Source organism: Crassostrea angulata, chromosome 7 (assembly GCF_025612915.1).
Source record: "Crassostrea angulata isolate pt1a10 chromosome 7, ASM2561291v2, whole genome shotgun sequence".
Taxonomy (NCBI): Eukaryota; Metazoa; Mollusca; class Bivalvia; order Ostreida; family Ostreidae; genus Magallana; species Magallana angulata.
Genome location: NC_069117.1, coordinates 49,390,406 through 49,416,223, shown reverse-complemented (window position 1 = coordinate 49,416,223; position 25,818 = coordinate 49,390,406). Strand labels below are relative to the sequence as shown.

The following is a 25,818-nucleotide window of genomic DNA, read 5'->3' as shown; positions in this document are numbered from 1 at the left end:
AAGGTGTTTTTGAAGGAGTACTTCCTCTGCGTTCTCGAATTTTATGCTGGTCAAGTTTCTCCGTGTGTCTATGTACGCTGGTCCGCGAACTATCCATCCCAAGTGAGTACGGATTGCGTATGGTTGGTTTACATCGCCACCACGCACTTGGAGCGGAATGTAAGCGATAGGATTGTCTGTACCAATCAATATCATCACATCATCTGTCTCAATCTGTGGGATGTTGAGATCTGACAAGTAGGGGAAAGGACTCAAATCGGCTTTCCTCGCGGTTAAGCGTGCAGATACTTTTGATGGACCAAACTCTTTGCAGTGGTATCACATGATCACCACCCATAGGTTTTACGTCCAAGTTGACTTCCTTGCTAACATTTGTACTGTGTCTGGACGTTATTGTTGATATTTCGTATGCCACATGCTTGCTTGCTCGGAATATCCAGGGCACTAAGAAAGCTTTCATCACACAAGGTCTTGTCTGCTCCATCGTCGAGTAATGAATAAGTTTGTAATATATATATATATATATATACCAGTATATATATATATATATATATATATATATATATATATATATATATATATATATATATATATATATATATATACACACGGTTAATGTTCCAAATTACAATTAAAGTGGATATTATTTTGATAAGGGTATTGAAGTTACACGACCATTACTAGTTCTTATTGTTGCTGAACGAGACAAGGGATATCTGCCTTCTGCAAGTTCTGTAATTAATATTAGTCTCCAATTCACTCTTGGGCTGGTGTCATGAATTTGGACGACATCTCCAACTTTTAAAGTCTGGACGTTGTTCCCACAATTACGATGGTATTCCCGTAGACTTGTAAGACATTCGAGTTTCCACCGTTGGTGTAAATTGGCAAGGAAATTCTGTTTTCGAATGAAGGACTCTGTCAACCGGTTCATGATCTTTCCCCGGGCCACACAAGTATTTTGGAAATGTTCGGTGTCCATTGAGTAGAACAGATGGTGTCAATGGTTGAGGGTCATTGATATCCGAAGAGATATATGTAAGTGGACGGTCATTAATTGTGGCTTCTGTTTCACTTAGTATTGTACGAAGGGTTGGCTCACTCACTAATGCTTTTCCAAGGATTTTCCTCAGAGTTGTTTATTGTTATCTTGATTAGGCGTTCCCAAAAACCTCCATGCCATGGTGCACCTTTTGGTATAAACTTCCAGTTAATATTCAAACCGGATTCCTCCATGATTGTACGCTGGGCAGGTAAAATGTTGTTCCGTTGTCTGAGTATATGGTGTGTGGCATTCCTTTGTTGATGATAAACCTTCTGAATGCTAACACAAATGTTTCAGTTGACAGATCTGGAACAAGTTCTAAATAAACAGCTCTGGTTGTTGCATATATGAACAGACATATGTACTTCTTTTTTGTCTGCCTATTTACTTTGACATTATGGGGTCCTGCATAATCTACTCCAGTTGAAAAAGGTATGCAGACTGATACATGGTCCTTAGGAAGTGGTGGTAGATCTGGTAATTGAAATGGTTGTCCAACTTTCTTCTTGCATGGAATGCATTTCCTTAGTACATGGTTAACACTCTGTCTAATGGCCGGTATCCAAAATGACTGACGAATTTCTGTGATGGTTTGTGAGCATCCTGAGTGTAAACTTCTTTTGTGGATATCCATTATTGCCAAGTTGGTAAATCTGTGTTTCTTGGGTAGCAAGACAGGATATTTTGCCGAGTCCTGTAAAGAAGAATTGTCAATTCTACCTTTACAACGTATTAGTCTTTTTTCGTTTCGATAAAGTTTTAGCTGTTTCTGTAGAGATCTCTGTTGTTAACCTCCGTTCATGGCAGTCATCTCTCTTTCAAATTCGTTTGTTGTACATCTTTGATCCAAAGCATTGTTGCTTCGTTTATTTCATCTAGTTCAGGTTGTTTAACATAACTTTTCCTTTCTTGACGGTTGTTTTCAATGAATGATTTGCAGACTTTAAAGAATCTCAGAACATAAAATGTGACTCTGATTAGTTTTTGTAGATTGCTGAACTTTGATATGTTTATGATGTTGCTGACTCCATGAATGATGATATTCTCTGGTTCAACTTTCTGATTTTCATTGTCTGTGTAAGTTGTCAAAGTAGACGTCCTTGAGATTTCCCACTAGGGGTATTTGGATGGTTCTGTTAACCATGTAGGACCATTCATCCAAAAGGTGTTATCTTTAAATTGTTTGTAGGAAATTCCCCTTGTCTGAAGATCTGCGGAATTGAAGTCAGTTGGAATCACGGTATTTCCATGTATGTTCTTCCGTCGATTATTCAATCAATGTTTTTCTATTGGTAATGAATTGATTCATTGACTTTTTGGAATGAAGCCAATGAAGGACAATTTGACTGTCACATTATAAGGTTGTTGATTTCACGTTCAATATGCCATTCAGGTACTTGACTAATTTGGCTCCAACTACTTCTCCCCTTAACTCAAGACGAGGCAAGGTTGTAGGTTTGATAGGTGCGACTCGGTTTTTTGCCATAATTAGTCGTGAGGTATTTTCTGTCTTAAGATATGCACAGGCTCGGTAAGCACTCTTGCTGGCATCTGTGAATATGTGTAAATTAGGAACCATATGATCTACAGCGGAATCTGCACATATATATCTTGGTATTGTAGTAGATAACAATTCTCCAAGTTCCTCAGCGAGCTCAAAACATTTCTCCTGGTAACTTCCTGGAAGTCTTTCTTCGCAGGTAACATTATCTTGCCAAATATCCTGCATTAGTAGTTTGGCTTTGATAGTGATGGGACTCAACATTCCTAGTGGGTCGAAGATCTTGGATGATTGGCTGAGTACTTCTCTCTTTGTTGTAAATTTCCTATTGAAGTCCAAGTCTAGTGTTGGAAAGGAAATCTGGTCTGTTTTTGGATCCCATATCAATCCTAAAATCTTTACACTGTCATCCAGGCTTGGGGCGAATTACATTGTAAAGTAATGCACTACATTACCATTACTTCATGAATTTGGGCATTAAATTACCATTACCATTACTTGATTTTCTTATGAAAAACATATTACATAAGTAAAAAGATATTTATAGACATTTGGCATGATACAATGTCAGATATGATAGATATAGAGACACATAATTCGTGCATAATAGAAAAACATTTATGGAATAATGTTGCGGTTATCAAAAAGCTAAATAGAGATACATGTATTTCCCCAGATAACACAAATCTTAATAATTTTGGACACTTAATTGTATTAATTTATAGACAGATGGTTTTTCCCAGTTATATTTCTTAATATTTTTTAATCGGATTTCTTTATGCTGAGGACACTTTAAGACAAAAGATTGCTGTTGCACTTTATGATCAAAGTTTTATCTTTTAACTGCATCCTATTAGTTTGAAAATCTTCCGAGCTATACTAAATAAACTAATGTACTTAATATACATGTACAACAGAGAGAGAGAGAGAGAAATTATTTTCAAATGGGTTATAATTTTGGAAGTGATTTTGATTTTCATCATGGATGGACAGTGCATTCATTTTGCCCTTAAAGGTGCATGTATGTCCCCTATATAATAATAATAATAATATTCTATTGGGACATGGCAAAGGGAAGGGGGTTAGGGTGTTTTGTTTTGATACTAATGTTATCCTGGGGCATAGTGTGTTGTTGACACATCTTTATTGAAGTGCAAACTAATTGGAGCAAATTGTTTAAATGATTTAAAACTCTTAAAAACAACACTCATAAAAATGTTATGAAACTGTGTTGTTATATCTAGTAATATGAATAATTAAAAAATGAAATTTTATAAATCTTTTTTGATACAACTAAAACATTTTTATTTCAAGAATTATTTCTTTCTTCTTTATAATAAAGTTAATTAAATTCAATTTCAGCTATTCATTTATCAATCACATTTTTTAAAGTGAACATGCATAAATAAGCATAGTAATGCAAAGTAATGCCATGTAATGCCAGCATTACACTAAATTTTTAAAAGTAATGAATTACGTTAGCATTACTTGTAATGCTAATTTTGTGGCATTACACATTACTAGCATTACTTTGAAAACATGTAATGCATTGCAATGCATTACCATTACATTTAGCATTACCCCAAGCCTGCTGTCATCACTGTCCAGTACCTCTTCCTCATCTTCCTAACACAATCTCTTGTTATTCAGCTTTTCAAATTGAATCCAGCCTCTGCTAGAAGAACTCTTGATTTTTCATAAAATTCAAAAAGTGAATTTTCATTCTCAAAACTGGTTAAAACATTGTCTACATACAATGATTTAGACAGTGCTCTTTGAGTTTCACGTGGATTTCTTTCAAAATGTGTCTCCAATGTTTTGTTGAGAATAAATGGTGAATAAGTTACTCCAAATGATACTACCTTGAATCTAAACGTAGAAATCCCAGCATCTGGATTTGTATAATCTGCCAACTAAAAAAATCTGGTCATGTCCCGGTCTTTTTTGATGAAGTTTGATCTGTAGGAAGGCCTTTTCAATGTCGGTTTACACAGCATATTGTTTAGCTCGAAATCTTGTCAAAATCATTGGAATTTCATTGAGTTGTGGAGAATGAGATTCAAGGCAGTCGTTTAGGCTAAGGCTTCCAGATACTAGTAGTTTACAACTGCAGTCATAGACTATTCGAATTGGTGTTGTACTTGAATCCTTTTTAATTGGATGGTGAGGAATGTAATGTACTTGCCCTATATTGTTAACCCTATATTGTTAATCTAAAACTCTAACACTCAAAGTATTAAACATCCTGGACAGTTTCTTGACATTGAACACAATGACAGTCATGTAAATGTCATAACCTTGTCCCCAGCCCCAGTCGTGCCACCCCACGAGGGGATACCGCCAAACCTCTTAGTTGATCGGCAGCACTCTTTGAGGTCTAAATCGTCTATGCTCTGAAATAAGATAAAATATTGACGCCTGCATTTTGTGTTTAAAAGAAGATCGTTAATGTATTAAGCAAAATGATAACTAGAAAGACTAGTATTCTATGTTTCTACACCAATATTGTTTTACATTAATTAAAAAATTGTTCATTCTCCAGTGATCTGAAAGAAAAATGTCCTCTTTAAATTCAGCTTAAACGAGAATTGATTATACTGTTAATAATGTTATATTAATAAATGGCATCTTACGCTTTATGCAAAAATTTTTTTAACGAATATCAGTATGTCATTGAGGAAAATATCAAAAAGTTGCAACATAGAACTATTAGTTTTGTACTTTTTTTAAAATGACAAATTATAGTCATATGTAAATTGGGTTCTTTTTAAAGAACATTTTGCTAAAATATTCCGTAAAGCGCTCTTGAACATGCCAGAAGAGCAATTGTAGTTGATGTCATCTTCTTCGACTTCGAAATCTAAAACTTTCCTCAAAGTTTTGCTGTAGCCTAAAGCGAACTTCTTGCGGGAATGGAATGTATCCGTATCCACAACAAACGTGAAAGTCATTGTGAAGTGACAATAATTTTCAGCAGCCAATAAAAATGTTGTTCATTCTACGACATCTCAAACTATTGTGCAAACAAGTATATATTGAAACGAAACATTTTTTTTTTAAAAATCTACTTTTTAATTTGTTTTAGGTTATGTTAGTTATTCTTCCTACCCCGCCTATTTTTCGGCAAACGTGTATCTAACATATGTGGTCTGCAGGAACACAAGATATTCTCTTTGGTGGCTCATGTGGGTATGGAGGTAACGAGTAGTTTAGAAAACAATTTACGATATATGGAGGTATGCGATATTTTTTCTATTTATTTATCTCCAATGGTCGCTATTATCGTGTTTTCTAAACCGACTTAAATTTCGTTTTGCAACTCATTTGAAACCCAATTCACTGTAAATATATAATTTCATTTAAATATAACTACTCGTATTTTGTGCCATAGTCAGTCCGGTGACTTAGCTACATTAAACACGATGAGCACGTGCTTACAATTTTTACCCTCTGAATTACTGGTTTTTAGCTCACCTGAGCCAAAGGCTCAAGTGAGCTTTTCTGATCACAATTTGTCCGTTGTCTGTCGTTGTCGTCGTTGTCGTTGTCGTCGTTGTCGTTGTTAACTTTTCACATTTTCATCTTCTTCTCAAGAACCACTGGACAGATTTCAACCAAATTTGGCACAAAGCACCACTAGGTGAAGGGGATTCAAGTTTGTTCAAATGAAGTGCCATGCCCTTTTTAAAGGGGAGATAATTGAGAATTATTAAAAATTTGTTGGTATTTTTCAAAAATCTTCTTCTCAAAAACTATTCAGCCGGAAAAGCTTAAACTTGTGTGGAGGCATCCTCAGGTAGTGTAGATTCACGTTTGTTCAAATCATGGTCCCCGGGGGTAGGGAGGGGCCACAAGAGGGGGATCAAGTTTTACATAGGAATATATAGAGAAAATCTTTAAAAATCTTCTTCTAAAAAACTATCAGGCCAGAAAAGCTCAAATTAAAATGGGAGCATCCTCAGGTAGTGTAGATTCAAGTTTGTTCAAATCATGGTTCCCGGGGGTAGGGTGGGGCCACAATTGGGGGATCAAGTTGTACATAGGAATATATGGAGAAAATCTGTAAAAATCTTCTTCTAAAAAACTATTAGGCCAGAAAAGCTCAAATTTAAATGGAAGCATCCTCAGGAAGTGTAGATTCAAAATTGTTCAAATCATGGTCCCCGGGGGTAGGGTGGGGCCACAATTGGGGGATCAAGTTTTACATAGGAATATATGGAGAAAATCTTTAAAAATCTTCTTCTAAAAAACTATTAGGCCAGAAAAGCTCAAATTAAATTGGAAGCATGCTCAGGAAATGTAGATTTAAGTTTGTTCAAATCATGGTCCCCGGGGGTAGAATGGGGCCACAATTGGGGGATCAGGTTTTACATAGGAATATATATAGAGAAAATCTTTAAAAATCTTATTCTCAAAATATATTAGGCCAAATAAGCTCAAATTAAAATGGAAGCATCCTCAGGTAGTGTAGATTCACGTTTCTTCAAATCATAGTCCCCGGGGGTAGGGTGGGGCCACAATTGGGGGATCAATTTTTACATAAGAGTATATAGAGAAAATCTTTTAAAAATCCTCTTCTCAAAAACTATCAGGCCAGAAAAGCTCAAATTAGCATGTAACCATCCTCAGATAAAGTAGATTAAAGTTTGTTCAAATCATTGTCCCTGGGGGTAGGGCGGGGCCACAATGGGGGATACATTTTTATATATAGAGAAAATCTTTAAAAGTCTTCTTCTCAAACGTATTAGGCCAGGAAAGCCCAAATTTGAGTGGAGGCATCCCCAGATCATATAGATTCAAGTTTGTTTAAATAATAGTCCAATGGGGGATGAAATTTTACTTAGGAATATATAGAGAAAATCTTTCAAAATCTTCTTTTTAAAGACTATTTGGCCAGAAAAGCTTAAACTTGTGTAGAGGCATCCTCGGGTAGTGTAAATTCAAGTTTGCAAAATCACTAGTGGTAGGGCGGGACCGTGATGGCGGTTTGAATTTTTACATAGGAATATATAGAGAAAATCTTTAAAAATAATCTGGGAAAGTTTTTGGTCCAAAACTCAGTACTTAGTGTGAAAGCACAGGTTATGAGTTAAAGGTAGATTTAAGTTTTATGAAACCATGATTCCCTAGGGAATAGTGGGGCCACGAAATGGAGGGGGGGGGGTATATAGGAATAGAGAAAAATCTTAGAGGTACAACAACAAAAGGGGCTTGGTATTTACCAAAAAATAAGAGGTGGATAAAAATTGGCAGATTTTCATTTTTTTTTTAGCAAGATCTACTGTACTCAGTTGTCAAGATATTTTGATACTGTAATGCTAATTTGATCAGAATTAAGGCAATTGTTGCTCAGGTGAGCGATATGGCCCCTGGGCCTCTTGTTTAAAAACTGTTTCCCCATTTCAAATCCTGACAATTTCTTGTGTTTGTGTCAGAACTTTTTTTTTCTGAATATCCGAAATTGTTCTTATAGTAATACACTTTTCGGAATGCTGATTGAATCGAAAGTTCAATTAAGATTTAGATTCATATATGAAACTAAGTGTCGCAAAACCTTTTTCGCGCATTGATACACAATTAAGTATAATTTGTAGTTTCTTTAATATTTAGCTCTTCTCTAGGCAAGTACAAAGTTGCCGAAAAGGCTTTAAAATTATCGAGTCAAGGGTGCTTTCAATCTGATGCTTTTCACCCTATAATCATTCCTTTGTTTCTATAGAATATTCTATTTTCTCATGCCTTAATAGTGTTTGATCGCACCCTCTGTAGATTTCATTGTCGGTAACTCTCGGCCAGTCCCGCATACGCTTACTGACTGTGTGCCATCTCATTGAACTTATCATGTTTTTATGAATATTTATCCTTTTCATTAATTCACCCATCAGTTTTGGGGATATGAAAAGGACGATTTTGTGTTAAGAAAGCATGCCGCTGTAATGTAAGCTTTAACAGGATTGGTGAGATTTCCTCCTCGAAAGTATGAAGGAGCCAATCGGGACAGAGCATAAATTGTTCATATGAACGAAAATGTTCAACAGGTTTCCGACGATCTGTAAATTAAGTCTGGTGCTAACTTTTTGCCGTCATATTAGTTTTCATGATCTGTCCTGAGATTCACATTTAATCCTTGTGGGAATTTCGTTTTGTAATAAACGGGCGGATAGATTTTAATTCCCTCCTGTCAGTCTCTACAGAGATATGAATCAAAAAAAGTTTCCGAAAGAAATACAGTAGGGGGAATTATACTCGGTAGATGTAGATATTTTAAAATTATAGCCGATGCAAACGTGCTAATAATTCTAATAGCAACCGTAACTTGTTTTATTCATTCTTTATTTATTTCCTCCCATAAGAGATTGTGGCATGAAACTTTACAAAGAACAATATACAAACATCATTACACACACACACACACAAACAAGAAAAGAAAAACTATATTACCCTATTACCACTTGGCATCGAAGAAAAAAATGACAAAGAAAACAAAAACAGAAACATATATACATGGGGATGTCCATTTGAGTATGATTTAATGTAACCTACAGCTATAACAATGTGCACAGTGTAGAAAAGTATCTTGACTATTGTACAGGTATTTTACGTCGTGTTTTGAATAGAACACAGGTATCGGTTGTACCATGCTGCGGTGTCCTTCAAGAAGCGGAAGTTGAGGATGTGCAAGGTGCGTAAATCAAAGTTAGCTGTAATGTTGGAGATAAGTCTCGACCCGAGCAAAAGGAGGTAGAGGTCACGTGTACAGAGACCACTGAGTTCAGCACTAAGAGAGATGTCGAAGTTTTCGATAACTGTATCCCACCAAGCTTCTCGGAATGCAGACGTCCCTGGACAAACGGTGGAGATGTGCTCAAAGACGTTGGTAAAATAGTTGCTGCACATAAGACAATTTTCCGGTGAAATTTCGGAAGTGTCCATAATTTAACAATAAATTTACAGAGTTCTATTTCGAAAAAATTGGATGGGATTTTCCATATAGCAGAAGGTGGTCTTCCTGCGTTTATCTTACTGAAAAGGTAAAAATCGGGGTCAGAAAACATCCGATGGCGTCTTGAGTCAATATGAGAGTTCGTTACTGCTTCTTTTACGGATTTTTTCCATAGAAGTTTCGGGGGAAAATAGCCAACTTGAAAATAAACTGTGATGTATTGAAGGAGATTGTACTTAAGCATGAGAGCAATGATGTCGTGAATAAAGCCAAGTTGTTTGCGTCCGGGGGATTGTAGGTAGAAAAACAGTCGATGTAGAAATATCTGTTTGGTAAGGGTTTTTGTGTCTAGATCACATAATCGACCGAAAAAAAGTTTTCTTTTATCAATTTCGTATGATATGGGAAGAAGTCCGAATAGAGATTCACAAATGTCCGATCTCGTTGTTTTTGGAAGGCCCATAGCGTTTTTGCATATGAAGTGTTGGAGCGTGCTGAGTGCTCGGAGATCTCGTAGCCGAAGGTCGCACCATAGTTCGCATCCGTAGAGAATAGATGGAAGGACAACTTTTTATACAGTCGGGATAAAGTGTCGGGATTAAGATGATCCCGTATTTTGATACCGAAATACGCTTGTCTCCCTTTTCTACATCCGTTTTCGATTTTTTCGGTATGGACCAGTTTAGACTGCAGGAGGATTCCTAAGTGATTGTATGATTCCGATAATTCGACAGATTCAATTCCGAGAAGCCATGAGAGATTCGACAGGTTTCGAATTGATGAAGAGGAGAATCTAAGAACGCTTGATTTATCTGCATTGAATTTGTATCTCCAATTTGTGGAGTACTTATATGCGGTGGTAAGGATGTTTTGGATGGCTACAGGCGTCAGGGCGATGCAAGATATATCGTCTGCAAGCGTGGGGTTGGAGCTAGCGATGTTGTAGATTCCCGTATTTGAACATTGACTTTGAATTTCTTGGAGAAGATCATTGATGAACACAAGATAGAGAAAAGTTGAGAGTATGCCTCCTTGGCGAACTCCTTGTGAGACAGGGAACCAAACAGAGTTAGTGTAGTTCACCACGACAGAGCAAGATTTACCAGTATGGCAGTCGTCAATTAGAGTCCATAACCGTCCAGAAACTCCAAGACGATGAAGCTTGTACATTAGACCGTGCCTCCAGACAGTATCAAATGCTTTTTGAGTATCGAGGAATGCAACGTATACCGGGCTTCCGCGTTCAATGTTGTGGAAAATGGTTTCTTGAAGGTTAAAAGAGGCAGTGAGACAGCCGAGTTTGGGTTGAAATCCCTGTTGCTAGGCGTTAGGAAAGTCGGTTGAGGATAGAACATGGGTTTTGATCCTGGTAAGTAAAACTTTTCAAACAGTTTTAAAGGCAAGGGAGTAAAGCTATCGGTCTATAGCTATCTGGGAATTTCTTTGACTTATTACCTCCTTTGTGTATGGGAACAATAATGTCCCTTTACCAAGAATCTGGGATCTGGCCAGTTTTAATAATAGAGTTAAATAAATGAAGCAAACAGAGTTTAGTTCTGAGCCACCATAAATGATGTGTTCGTTTTGGATGAAATCTTTTCCTGGAGCTTTTCTACGTTTCAGATCATGAATAAGTGTGGAGATTTCGTCCATGCTGATGTCACCTCCAGGAAAAAAAATGTTAAGCATCGTTTCAGTTTTTAAGGATTTGTACAGGGTTTCAATAGATTAGTAAAACACAGGGTTGAACGAGTCGTTGTCCTTAGGGTTGTAAACGTCTTTAAAATGATGTGCAAATGCGTTAGCAATATCACTAGGATCTGTAAATGTGTCCTCACCGAGTTCTATTTCTGGATAAGAGCGAGAGCTACGAGGCCGCTTCCAGAAGAGTCGAACGTCGCATTCAGAAGCCTCGTCTATGTCCTTAAAGGCTTTTGTCATAAATTCGTCGTGTGCAGATTGGAGTCCATTCCGAAAATCCCTTTTAGCACGCTTGTAGTTTTTATACGATTCATGACATGTAAATATATAATTTCATTTAAATATAACTACTCGTATTTTGTGCCAAAGTCAGTCCGGTGACTTGGCTACATTAAACACGATGAGCACGTGCTTACAATTTTTACCCTCTGAATTTCGGGTCTTTTAAAAACTGTTTCCCCATTTTAAATCCTGACAATTTCTTGTGTTTGTGTCAGAACTTTTTTCTTCTGAATATCCGAAATTGTTCTTATAGTAATACACTTTTCGGAATGCTGATTGAATCGAAAGGTCAATTAAGATTTAGATTCATATATGAAACTAAGTGTCGCAAAACCTTTTTCGCGCATTGATACACAATTAAGTTTAATTTGTAGTTTCTTTAATATTTAGATCTTCTCTAGGCAAGTACAAAGTTGCCGAAAAGGCTTTAAAATTATCGAGTCAAGGGTGCTTTCAGTCTGATGCTTTTAACCCTATAATCATTCCTTTGTTTCTATAGAATATTCTATTTTCTCATGCCTTAATAGTGTTTGATTGCACCCTCTGTAGATTTCATTGTCGGTAACCCTCGGCCAGTCTCGCATACGCTTACTGACTGTGGGCCATCTCATTGAACTTATCATGTTTTTTATGAATATTTATCTTGTTCATTAATTCACCTATCAGTGTTGGGAGTATGAAAAGGACGATTTTGTGTTAAGAAAGCATGTCGCTGTAAGGTTAGCTTAAACAGGATTGGTGAAATTTCCTCCTCGTAAGTATGAAGGAGCCAATCGGGACAGAGCATAAATTGTTCATATGAACGAAAATTTTCAATAGGTTTCCGACGATCTGTAAATTAAGTCTGGTGCTAACTTTTTGCCGTCATATTAGTTTTCAAGATCTGTCCTGAGATTAACTTATAATCCTTGTGGAAATTTCGTTTTGTAATAAACGGGCGGATAGATTTAAATTCCCTCCTGTCAGTCTCTACAGAGATATGAATCAAAAAAAGTTTCCGAAAGAAATACAGTAGAAGGAATCATACTCGGTAGATGTAGATATTTTAAAATTATAGCCGATGCGAACGTGCTAATAATTCTAATAGCAACCGTAACTTGTTTTAAATTATGTGTATTCCAAATCTTTTAAAATGTGATTTCTTGTTTATTTTTCTCTTCATTTTTTGATTCATAATAGATTTACATATTTTCACCAGCTGAAATCAACACCATCTGATTTATAAAACGAAAGTTTAGCTAAAATACTCTGTTGTATGAACCTTTTGATTCGACATTACAATGTTTATATGATTATGTAGTCCAGTTTTGCCTTTTATTATGAATTATAAAAAGTCCTTACTTATTCCGTGCACAACTTAAATACATTGATCTTAGATGAGATTTTTAGGAAAATTAGCAAATAAATTTCCAGTAGTTTTATCAGAATAAATATCATTCATATTTAAGTATTGTGGAAAGTTATGAGAGTTGTTCCCCTTTGTCAAATTGGACAAAACTAATTGAAGACCTATCCCCCCCCCCCCCCCCCCCCCCCCATGTTTATATACCTGGTAAATTTTTGTGTACATGTTCTGTTCCTTTTAATATCTTTGTAATTTTGACCCCCCCCCCCTTTTTCGTTGTTCTCTTTATACGAGGGTTGATACAAACGTAATGTCAAAGATGCGATAAAATCGTGAAAAATCCGCGTAAAAAGACAAAAACTTGTGCTTTGAGATATCTATCTATTTCAATTCAGATCTAAAAAATTTAATGCATTATGATAAATATTTCTGCATGAAGATAAGATATTTTATAGAGCGTAAAGCAAGAATAGTTGCCGCACGCAAGCGACGTCATTTCTAGATTTTTGGCGTTCTGGTAATATAGTACTCTATAAAAATTAGCCAATGTGCTCAATTTTACATTTGTTTCTTCTTAAAGTAACTTATCACAGACACTCTTTTTGTAATCGATGAGTTAGTATATTGGATATTATCTAACCTGCGATCAGTTTGTCGAGGTCTCTTCAAGTAGCCATGAATTAACGTAGATTTATGATATAGCTCATGACGGAAGAACCTAGTTTTAACTTTTCTTCAGAGCGTTTATCTTCTGTCTATTTAATTTATCTATTAACATGACATATGCGTTTATTAGATATTGAAACCACGTTAAGGGTTTGTTCAGTCGCTCTCAATTTTAGGTTGATATAGCAATTCCAGTACATTATCTAGTGATTTCTATCCATCGAAGCAAAAAATGCCTGGTATCACTATTCGCATGTCCAGTCTTTTTATTCCATGGTCTAGAGACAAAAGGCATTTCGTAGATATCCGAAACAGACGGTAACTTTCCCGATTTTTTTTAAAACAGTTGGGAAAAGTCTATGATATACATGTATCTGTTTCAAAATATTGTGTTGTTTGGGTCTTTTTCAAATTTTGAAAATGTCATTTATACATATATACAAATCTTAAAAGAGGCGTAAATTCATGACGCGGCGATGTCACGTATATATCATGCTATAAACATCAATATCTATCTGGTTTTAAAGTGTTCAACGAAATTTAATCCAAATTTTGCTTCAAATTAGAATTTTTATAAGGAAAATTTTGTTGTGTCATTTTATACAAAACAGCGGCAGTGTAAAACGCGGTGCATAGTGTGACGTACATTATGGATCAATCCTTGTATATGCTCAAAGAGAAAGGGTGTCCAGTTAAAAGGAATGCAAGAAGACACACCACAAACTTGTATACAATATATATTGTTATACTTTCATGTTAAATACTGAAATCTGATTGGTTAAGACGCAGTTCATAATCCTTTCTATTACCCTCAGCGTTAGCAACGCACTTAGCAACGGGTAACATTAAAAATTGTTACATGCGCGAAAATTATGCGCGTACGGTTCGCTATAGAATTCACGTTATTCCTATATAAAAGCAGTAAAATTTTCTTAAAAATTAAGACATTCAGTATAACAAAATAAATAGTGCTTCGCGTCGGTTGACAATTGTTTTCTCGGGGTGTCAATTTCAACTGTTACCCTCCCAAACAGGCACTATTTATATAATGATTCTTTTTCATTACTCGTTGTACGCTTAATGTGACCATGATCTATTACCATAACAAGTGGTGGTAAATTAAAATTATGAATGACAATAAAGAAAATGTAATGGACATTGTCACAAATCCTCGGCGCTTTTAAACAGGTGGCTGATAAATGTACTTGTGACCTTCACCTTTGACCTGTAAGATTCTTCTCTTGTTTTAGGTCAGACCAACCAAATTCACGTATATCAACTAGTGCAACCCATTATGTTTCGCAAATACTGGGTAATAATCCATTTTGTCTCGTCACGCCAGCTTTCGATTGATACTTACCGGTATCTTACATGTATAAAAGATCCACATCATTAACAAGGGCATGCCTGAATTTGGAGGAGGTCCTTTGTCGCTGGTCTCTCTTTAGGAAGCTTAATATTCCCATCAAGTTTGTATCTTGTTACATGATGTTAATCAATATCCAGAATATTTAAGGTGTGAGGTTTCTACATTTTATTGTAATATTAAGCCATTTACAGTATCACATTAATTTGACAATATATTACTGATGTCTGCTTATTTACAATTATAAAAGTACTGATATACACACAGAGTATAGAAGTAATAGCAGTTTATTATTCAAGCTAATATGCATTGTTTATTGCAATACATGAGATTTTCAGCAATTTTTAGTGTTATCGAAAATGAACCAAACACATACCTGAAAAAGCAATATTGGATTGATTCATTTGAATATAAATGAAATGTATGGTGTCTGGTTCATAATTTACAAGATCCATTAAAAGCAACATTATAGATTCTTGATACTCCTTAAATTACAAAAATCATTTTTGTTAAAAACACCTGCTGGTACAACCCTTTTGTACCTGAATGGATGCAATATACAAAATATATATAATATATAATATACACACCATATTATGTCATGTATATGAAAGTTGACATACCTGTATGAACATTATACCTGCTGTAGTTATGGTACTAATATTAATATTGCTTCATAAATTGCACAATTTCTTTGCCTGTTTAACCATGCATACTCAGTCGCTGGAGAACCCTAGGAGTTATTCAAATTCAATCACAGGGGTTTAAACTCAATCTTTTTTCTGACACCATATATACACTTCAACATACATGTTTATGATATAAACCATTAAGTGGAATATTTTCTTACTTTTATTTCTTGAGTTAGTGACCCCCCTGTAAAGTAAACTAAATAACTCCAGTTTCCTCCTTTACATGACCCCAATACTTATTATTCTCACTCCCGAAGACAGCACAGAAAAGGTTCTTATCTGGATACAATGATTAGTAATCTGAATAAAATACAAAGTTTGATAAAAATCTAGTACGTGGTAGCATAATTTTCACTGTATTCTTCAGTAGACATTTTTGTATCCACAGATTTTATTGATTTTAAGAGAGAGATATATATATGCACAATTTCATAAATTTGTAAAAATAAATTTGTAAAATAATGGTCCAGGTTTTCAAACAACATTCCCTTCATTCTACCCTGATCACAGCACAAAATGCAAAAGAGGATATCATATAATACATGAACAGAAAAATAAAAACAGGAATTGAACTGAGACAAAATATGAATAACAAACCATACGGTACATGTGTGGAATGTTGATGATGGAAAAAATGAACTCTCAACAGTCCAGATTTCCCAGAGGTACAAGCATTGAAGTAAATAATAAACATATATTCTTCTGAAATTTGTCAACCATAGCGATAACGAAGGCACATTAATCTGTTTGCATAATGAGGGCATTCACTTAATGCACTGACAATGCATTCACAAAAACTGAATGTTGTGTTTAAATAATGATACACCAACACCCAGCAAACAAGTGTAAATATGATTATCAATGGGTAACAAGGTCACAACACGTGGATGATTTTGAATACTGACGCATTGGTTGAAAATATCTTTCTTAAGAATTGTTCAGCAAGAAAGCATGAATGTTCAAAAAATATGTTGATAGGAAATACTATACAAGTCCATATTATACTGTCATTCATTTGTAAATTTTGCTTTCATGCATGGAAACAATCAAACGTTCTACTATAAGAGTCACAACCTTAATCTGTATTGAATTCAAAATGGGTTGAAACAACCATTAGAAAAATACAGCTTTTTTTCATATATTTGTGGAAGCCAATACGTGGTATATGGGCTATATCAAACCAAGCTTGTATTTAAAAAATAATGACTTGCTTGAATACATAAACTTACATAAAAGCTAAATCAAGCTAATCATTTTGCAGATCACTGCCACAAGCATACAACATGTGTGCACATGATCACGGGTGTGCGCACACACCAAACAATTGACCCTAGGAACATCCAGTTGCTTGTTCAAACTTTTTGGAAGCACATTTGAACACAACACAGTTCAGAAAATTGAAATTGCCACAACCCCATCTTGTGTAATCAAGCAACCAGAGAGTGTCTACAGATGATTCCTCTGACCAAAAAATTTATGGGAAAAATGGCCTCCATGGTTTGCTTCCATCCCTTACAGACGGTACCTGCTTTATGTCTGTTAGGTCAGGGAATCAGGGAGCAGGTAATCTTGCACAACTCGTCAAAGTTCAGATTTGTGTGGAAATGTTCACACTTTACTAAATTTCAAACCAGCTGAAAGATTCAAAGACACCGTTATAAATAAATCAATTTATTTTTGAATACTTGTATACTCATATAAACTCACAAATGTGATCTTTATTGATGAATTCTCCAATGTTTACAAAAACAGTTTAAGGGGTACCTACCTTCGTCATTGCTGTAGCAGTTGCGACAGTGCAGCTTGTTGACACGGACACGTACATCAGCTCCCTGAGATCCATTTCCCAGCGCTTGGTGGCACACACAACATCGGAAGCACTGGACATGATAATACAGACCAAGGGATTCAATTACCATGGCAGCTCCAAAACCTGCAAAACAGAAATTTACATAGATCTATCAAGAATATCAACAAAATACAAACTATTTGAAAAACAGTTGAATAATTATACCAAAACTGTATACAGGCAAATTTTTACCATGTGCTCATATTGTCAGTAGGCTATGATTCAACAATGTCAAAGTGAATTCAAAATGGCTAGGGCAAAATTAAGATAGGCCAAAAAAATGTTTTATAACAATTTCTGCATCTTACCCAATTCTTGTGAACAGTGTGAGCAGAGCTGTTTCCCACTGACTGCCATGATTTGTTCAGCATGGCTGGGGGGTGAGGACGGGGATTGGGGGTTGGGGGATCCCCTCGAGGGACGCAGACTGTTTTCTGACTTTGGAGCATGGCTGTTGTTGTAATACGCTGGCAGAGTCTGAGACAGTCTATCTGGTTCAGCACTGAATTGTTTGGTATTCAAAGATCTAGGAGATATCACACTGTTCGTAGTATAAGTTTGCTGTTTCGGGATGGACGTGTCATCTCGCCAGCGATTGGCCAGTCCCTCTGGATGCACCGGTTTGATTGGTCCTCCATGGACAGAATGACGTTTATTGTCGGCCTTCCTCCGTCTCTCCGCTTCCTCCACCATCCAGTGGGAGTGTGGATTGTGCTGCTCTGACCGGTGTGGTCGGCTGGAGCCAAAGTCACCGCCACGGGTCCTGGGTTTTGGCACAGAATTGGAATGATACACTTCCTTTGCCGTCTCTGGCTCTGCCTCAGTTTCGGGCTTTTTCTGCAGTGGGGTGGCTTTTCGATTCATGGCCAACATGTCCTCTCTGGACCATCGCTGCTTGTCCCTGTTTGGATCGGGCGCCCACAGCTCTCCTAGTCGCTTTGGGCCCTGGTTGTTTTCTTGTGGAGCACTGTATTGAGTCATGTTATCACTGGGTTTATCATAGCCATTCATTGTGCTCCTGGTGTCATAGACTGGACGATGTTTAGATTTTTCTTCTTCAAGTTTCTGTCTCCTTATTTCCTCTTTCTCACGTTCAATCTCCTCCTGCTCACGACGTAGTTTTTCTTTCTCTTTCCTGATTTCCTCCTGTAATACAGGGTTGAAAGATAAGCTTTAAAAAACCTAAACACATTTATAAAAGGCATAAAATAAAGTTGTTCTCAAACTTAATCTTGTTTCTGATGAAGTGGAATCATTGAAATTTGCAAGTCAGAGCTAATTACTCCAAGACTGTCAATTTCTGAAAGATGAGTGGGGATGTATTTTCATGGTTTCACTATTTTCATGTACATGTATATCAAGAATAAAGATTGTTTTATAACTTATTGGGAATGTTTTTTAGGGTGAAAAATACCAATGAATTCTATACTGATTCCACAATGCGACCATGTACCTCTTGCTTTCTTAATTGTTCCTCCTTTTCTCTTATTCTGCGTGTTTTTTCATCCTCCTCTTCAAACTGTTTCTGTTCATGATGTAGATCCCGACTTGGAAGCACACCTAAAAAAACACATTACATCATTAAGGAGAAGTTTACACCACACAAGTTTATGTCAGTGCTTACAATTTCTCTTCATCAAACTCCTAATAGTACTGTGTTATAAACATACTTCCAATCTCTTTGGGCTGTTCTAGGTTGACTCGGAAACTGTATTCAGGTAATTGTGCAGGCTCCCTATGGGAAGTAAATATATAATCATTAATAAATTAAAATAATTGCCTAATATAACAAAAATCCTTCAACTATCATGGTACTAGTATAAAAAATTGCAACTAATGAGCATGCCTCAATTAAAGTACAGTAAAACCCAAATATTCTTAACATAGTTTCAGCAAATTCAGGATTGAAATCTGATGTTTTGATTAAACTATTGTTAATATTGATTTACACATAACTTACTCTTCATCATCTTGGTTCCTTGGATCAATGATGAAATTAGATGTAGATATCTGTAAGGTCACTGGTTGTCCGACTGTAGCATCATAACGAGGCTCCCGAGTTGCTTCCTGTCAAAACAAACATACTCGTCACAAAACAGGGCAAAAACAATGAAAGAAAATAAAAAATTGTGCACTTAAAAAGTAACGACTTAAAATATGTTTCTTGATAATGCTTTCATCTGTATACTTGTAGAATTTAATTTCTAGTTTTACAGAAAAAAATATCTTTACATATTTAATCATGGTTGACATCTTTCATGTGTGTCGCTTTAAGAGTTTTTCAAAGTTTAACCAAACTAATATGATACATAAAATCAATTTCAATGTTAGCTAGCTCAGGACTTCATTATTCATACAACAGTGCACTCAATAAACAACATAAGGGGCCTTGTTTATTTTCGATTTATAATTTAACAGCCCCGCTTTTTTTAAATGTATTTTTAGGGGGACATAAATCAATTATGCGGTCTTGTCCTTGTTAAAATTCCAAATGCCTACACAATGTTATGCATGGTTTCTTTTTATAATGAATTGTAGGATTCAATCAACATTCCAATCATTCATTATTCAGATTTACAAGTTTTACTCACCATTTCCACTTGACCTGGGTTGGCCTGATTGATGTTAAACTGTAAAAAATATTTTAAAAAATTAATGATTTCTGTAATGGAATTCATAGAACTGAAAAATGCAAGTATATCAATTAACAAAGTGTACATTTTCAATCAATTGATATTGATTTTGTTAAAAAGCAGAAGTACAAGAGATAAAAACAATGCATCACTCTGTGCAAGCTGTGCACATCATTCAAATCATTGTGTTGTGTGTGTGTGGCCAAAATCTGCAAGCTTGCACCATCAGTAGTTCTTACTGAATCCAATCCAAACATTATACTGTTCCACTCATCCACTTATCCAGACAGTGACAGAGGTCAACACCACACAAACCAAATCAGTGGTCAAACCTTCACATAGCAACTCACTCTTTACCTTTACCGAATTTTCTAATCTTTTCTCCACAAACTGCTGCCTGACTATCTCAAGCTGCTGAGTAATGCTTCGTAACTGTGCATCAAAATCCACCTCATCATCAACTAAATGAATGTCACCAACCCAAGCAGACGATCTGAAGTCATGACTCTGCCTGTCTAAATCCCCTGTCTTCAACCCGGCATGGGTTCCGAATCTGATGGAGTCTCCACTACTTCCTGTTTTACTGCCTAGTCGATCCTCCAGAGAGCTTGTATTACTGCTCTCTGCTTCGTCCGAGCTGAACTCCCGTCCAATTCTGTGGATCTGATCACATGAAGCATTCCTCAGCTTTCTCTTGAAGCTTGCATGCCTGCCCAGGTCAGTTTGCCAAGGAAACATGGAGGTGAGGCTGTTATTGTTTCTGGGACTGTCCTCCAGATCTGACTCATTGTCATTGCCCATGTCCACCAAGTGAAAGGAAGTTTCGGACGGCCATTTTTTCATGACAGGGGTTCCTCTCCTAGGCATCCTGATTTTACTCCTGTCAGAAACTGCTCGTTTTACTCTAAAAGAATCCAAATTGTTTCCATCATTTCTGTTCTGGATCCCATACTTGTTCACCATTACTCTTGGAATCCTGACACTTCCATTAGAATCTGTCTGTGGTTTTCGATAGAACTTTGTTTCCCTTTGGTCGGTGTTGATGCTTGTGGATGGTGTCTGTTGTTCCCTACATTTTTCTCTGGTCATTATCAATCTCCCTGGCTGATCCAACCCATCTTCCTGAGACACATACCTCCTCAACTGGTCGTTTCCTGTCTGGAAATTCTGAGCCAGATTTGTTGTACTGCTAGACTTTTGTCTGGAAAGGTTCGAGCTATCTCCAGTGCTAGGCATAAAATGAGGTTTGTCAAAGGATGTATTCCACTTGTTTTTAGAAGGTTCTTTGTAGTTCTGTGAACTATTCCTTGACAAAGTGACAGATGCCTCCACATACTTGTCAGACATGTTGCCTCTGCGTTTTAAGTCCCTAACATCACTGGAATCTGTTTGAAGCTGTGTATGTTCCTGTGAAGTATTTTCGGGTTCAACACTGATAGTGTGTCTTGATTTAGAACTGATTCCATCATTAACTGGGGACCTGCACCATTTTGGTTGTAGATGGTTTTGCATTGCATAATCTTCAGACATGCTTCGTAAAGGCACACCTTTGTCCCTTACTGGCCCATAACTAAATTTATTTTCAATATTCAGTGATGTTTCAGAAAAGTTGTAAGGGTTGAACTCTCTTACTTCATTTGGCGACCTACGATTTGGTTTGGGTGGAACTGGGGGCCCTTTCTTTACAACAACCTCACTATCGTCAAACTTACTACACAGATTCTGAAACGAGCTACTTTTGATTCTAATGCTACTTGCCTCAGCATGGAGAGATGAGGAGCTCAAGCGTTTGTCAGCGTCACTGTCCAACGAATTGGAGGAGGACGAACGTCCTGACCGAGTGGACCTCTGCCATCGCTTGAGGATGTCTGGAGGTTTGAACCCTTCTTCATCCAGATTACTGCGCCTCAGGGGAGGGGGAGCCTCAGAGGGTGGAGGTGGGGGGAGGGACTCTTGAACATGGAAGGAGTGGGCCACCACTGGGGTTTCTACCTCAGGTTCTGAAATCAATTATTTTTTCTTTTATTGACACTTTTATTTCTTTTATCAAATGTCATTTTTAACGATGAATCTTACTTTTGATAATTTCTCAAAACAAACTTCACAAAATCTATGAAGTTTATCCTATAAATAACCTCTATTTTTCCTAACGGTGATTGTAGGTCTCTGAACCACTTCAGTTTCTATCAGAGGTGACCTCTCCTCGCGGACTGCTGGGGAGACAGGGGACTCCTCTTCATCCTCCTCCTCCTCACTTTCACTTTCGCTTTCAGATTCCTTAGGATAAAAAAAGGCAATGATTTCATACACATAGCTTTGATTTCAATTTCAGGTGTCACATTTTTTTGGTTTATAAAAGTCAGGCTACAGAGTTCCTATACGCTTAGTCATGAACATAGGTGTGCTATCTGAAGGCCAGTTTTGACAGTTACAGGAAAACACTGCACACACAAATAGATAAATCTTGCATTTTTTGCATATGATAATGGAGGTCTTATAATGGTTACCTGTTTCACATCATTGTTGTTTGTTTCTGGCTGCTTGGGGTCTGAGATAGGAGCATGTTTGACAGGTTCGTGCTCAGCTCTTAGTTTATCCATGATCCACATTGGTTCATCGTCTGCTGTGGAGTTGGCCACTGGCTTTGGTTCCTCCACAGTCTGCCCCTGTGGCTGAGGTTCCCACTTTCTGGATGAGACTGAAACCTCTAGTTTCACCTCCTCCCTATGTGTAGAAGTCTTCTTAGCTGCAAAAGATAAAAAATCTTGTCTTATACATAGGTATTAAGCGAATTGAAGAATGGTTTTAAGGTCGTAACCCCATTTTTCTAAATCAACAAAAATTGATTCTTTAGCAAATTCATTTCTCAAAAGGAGCACCAAAAAATTATGACAAACATGCAAGTAATATGTTACCTGGGACCGGGGGAGGTACTTTGTCTGATTTCTGGCTGTTGGCAGCAGGCGCTGTATCTCGGTGCCTCTGGTAATAGCTGGGACTGGACTCTGTCTTCTCAGCCCTTCTAGAGTGTTCATGTGTTGACCTGTCATTGTGTCTGTCATGGTCGGGTTTCTTCTCTGTGTGACGATCTAACAATGATCGGTGTGTATCCGTGTGGTGGTCTGGGATTGACCGCTCTGTGCGAGTGTGGTGATCTGGGGTGGAACGCTCTTTGTGTGTGTGGTTGTCTGTGTGTCTGTGATGGTCTGTTGTGGGTCGGTGGTGGCTGGGGGGTGACTTCTCCCTGTGTCTGGAGTGGTAGCTAGGACTGGTGGCCGGGGAGGTGCTGGTTTTGGGACTGTGGGTTCTGGGCTCTAGGGCAGGCGACTTCCAGATCGGGGAGTGATTCTGAGGACTGGTAGTTTCCTCTTCCTCAAAGGTCTCGTCTTCAAGGTCATCATCTGTGATTATAACCCACAAAAATAATCCATCACTATCAGGAAAAGAATAATTAAATTTGCAAGCCTCATGACAAAAGTTAACCTGAATGTTAGCCTCAGAACATTTATTTTTGGAATAGAATATTAAGTTTAATCTTGCACAGTTTCCAACAATGAATCATCATTCCATCTGGCATGATTTTTTTCTAACATATTAATATGACGTTTTGACCTCAGTTTCATGTATAAATATGTCACATTTTTTCAGGTATCACCTTGCTCTTTTATGAACATAATATCCTTTAATGTCTTGTTTAAATAAAGCCAGAAGTATAGCTGCCCCACCAAAAGTCACTTACACCAAATACTTACACAGTAAACTGTCAAAAAATGATATATGGAAGAAATTTACCTTATAAAAATTTTGAGCAAACAAGCAGTTAATAAATTGGAGAGCACATACTTTGCATGTTTTCTGCATACATCACAGGTGAGAAATGTATACAAAAAATATGAAAGATGAACTTCACACAAAAAGAGAGAAAAAGTGAAAATATATAGTCAGTTAAAGATAGAGATGCCAATCTGTAAAACCAAGCCATGTAAAGATTCACCTTTTTCAAATTTCAAGTCATGTATAGATTCACCTCTTTCAATTTTTTTTAAAAGTAGCAAAAAAATTCAACAAATGTAAAAAAAAATTTACCAAATACATCATTCCAATCTTGTTCTATTTGTAGACAAATTAAAAAACAAATTATTATAATTTGGGAAAAAAAGATGAAACAAGAAAATAAATTGAAATATTCTGTCAAAAAATCAAATTTCTACAAGAAAATTCCATTTATGAGCAAATGCCATTAGTTTTTTGCCTTTAGATGAAAGAGCTTTGGTAACTGATTGGTCACGACTGTCTAGTTTATTTGAGGATGTGAACGTGCATAAATAAAAGTTTTGATTTTTTTTTTTCAGGGACAAATTGAGAGCTTTCATGAAACTGTGTCCATATAGCATTATTTAGCTATGTTAACATTAGAAAACTGTCGTCTATGTAAAATAAAATGGGTTCAAATTGTATTTTTTCTTAAAATGGCAACCAGAAATTTACATTTAGAACTATAAATATCTTTGAACTGAGGAGTGTGTACTGATATAATACACATAATTATATGAACTAGTTGCATGTAATAGCAATTTACCCTAATGACTTGAAATCTTAGCCTTTTGTATATGGTACTAAAAAGACAACATTTACTACATGTATACAGCAAACTCACTTGATATCACCCATTTCTATGTTAAAAGCAGACTATATGGACAGTAACAACTTACACAGACTTGATATCTACTCATTAATTGTGTAAGGTACAATAGAGACAACATTTACTATACAACACACAGACTTGATTTCTTCCCTTTGCGTAAGGTACAATAGACAACATTTACTATACAACACACAGACTTGAATCTACCCATTATATAAGGTATTATGTCCATCAGGGACAAACATTATTATACAATGCACAGATTTGTATAAGGTACAACAGTGACAGCATTTACTATACAACACACAGACTTGATATCTACCCATTTATTGTGTAATATACGATAGAGACAACATTTACTATACAACACACAGACTTGATTTCTTCCCTTTGCGTAAGGTACAATAGCCAACATTCACTATACAACACACAGACTTGAATTTACCCATTATGTAAGGTATTACATACACAACATTTATTATACAACGCACAGACTTGATTTCTACCCGTTGTGTAAGGTATGATAGAGACAACATTCAGTATACAACACAGACTTGCTATTTACCCATTGGGCAAGGTACAACAGAGACAAAATTTACTATACAACACACAAACTTGATTTCTACCCCTTATGTAAAGTACAATAGAGACAACATTCACCATACAACACACAAACTTGATATCTACCCTTTGCGTAAGGTACAATATCAACATTCACTATACAACACACAGACTTGATATCTACCAATTGTGTATGGTACCATAGAAACATCATTTACTACATTAGACAGTAAAACTAATAGAACTCGTCTCTTACCTTCTCCCATCTCCCTCTTGATTTTCAGCTCGACATGGCCCTGTCTGGCGGCCATGTCAATGATGTGCTGGACCTGGGGCTGTGTCATGGTGGCTACATCCTTCCTGTTCACCGACAGAATGATGTCCTTCATCTGTAGGTCACACACATCTGCTGCACTCCCTGCAACACACAATATTACAAAAATTAATTCAATCTAATGGTAATCAAATCAATTTATCAACAGCCAAAAAAAAAAACCCTTTGCAAAATAGTTATCACAGATGATACATGTTTTTTTTTTAAACTGAGTTTTGATTCCTTCCCACTCGATTTCATGAAGGTACAGACCTG

At 36.5% G+C, this 25,818-nt stretch overlaps 1 protein-coding gene across 3 annotated transcripts in view; it reads right to left on the bottom strand.

The window, feature by feature from the left end:
* Window positions 1-15,002: 15,002 nt before the first annotated feature.
* Window positions 15,003-25,818, bottom strand: part of LOC128191777 (LIM and calponin homology domains-containing protein 1-like) — a 38,651-nt gene continuing 27,835 nt past the window's right edge. For 2 of the 3 annotated variants that reach the window (XM_052864071.1, XM_052864073.1), the window contains 13 exons: window positions 25,486-25,647; window positions 24,110-24,133; window positions 22,939-23,424; window positions 22,531-22,769; window positions 22,159-22,300; window positions 21,782-22,023; window positions 19,982-20,020; window positions 19,351-19,457; window positions 19,061-19,125; window positions 18,844-18,950; window positions 17,699-18,536; window positions 17,310-17,474; window positions 15,003-17,175 (listed from right to left, as the gene is read on the bottom strand). In XM_052864071.1, the coding sequence (XP_052720031.1) occupies window positions 17,150-17,175; window positions 17,310-17,474; window positions 17,699-18,536; window positions 18,844-18,950; window positions 19,061-19,125; window positions 19,351-19,457; window positions 19,982-20,020; window positions 21,782-22,023; window positions 22,159-22,300; window positions 22,531-22,769; window positions 22,939-23,424; window positions 24,110-24,133; window positions 25,486-25,647 (2,642 nt within the window). In that variant the 3' untranslated portion in view covers window positions 15,003-17,149. The remainder of the gene's footprint in view (window positions 17,176-17,309; window positions 17,475-17,698; window positions 18,537-18,843; window positions 18,951-19,060; window positions 19,126-19,350; window positions 19,458-19,981; window positions 20,021-21,781; window positions 22,024-22,158; window positions 22,301-22,530; window positions 22,770-22,938; window positions 23,425-24,109; window positions 24,134-25,485; window positions 25,648-25,818) is intronic. The other variant, XM_052864072.1, reaches the window with a different exon arrangement.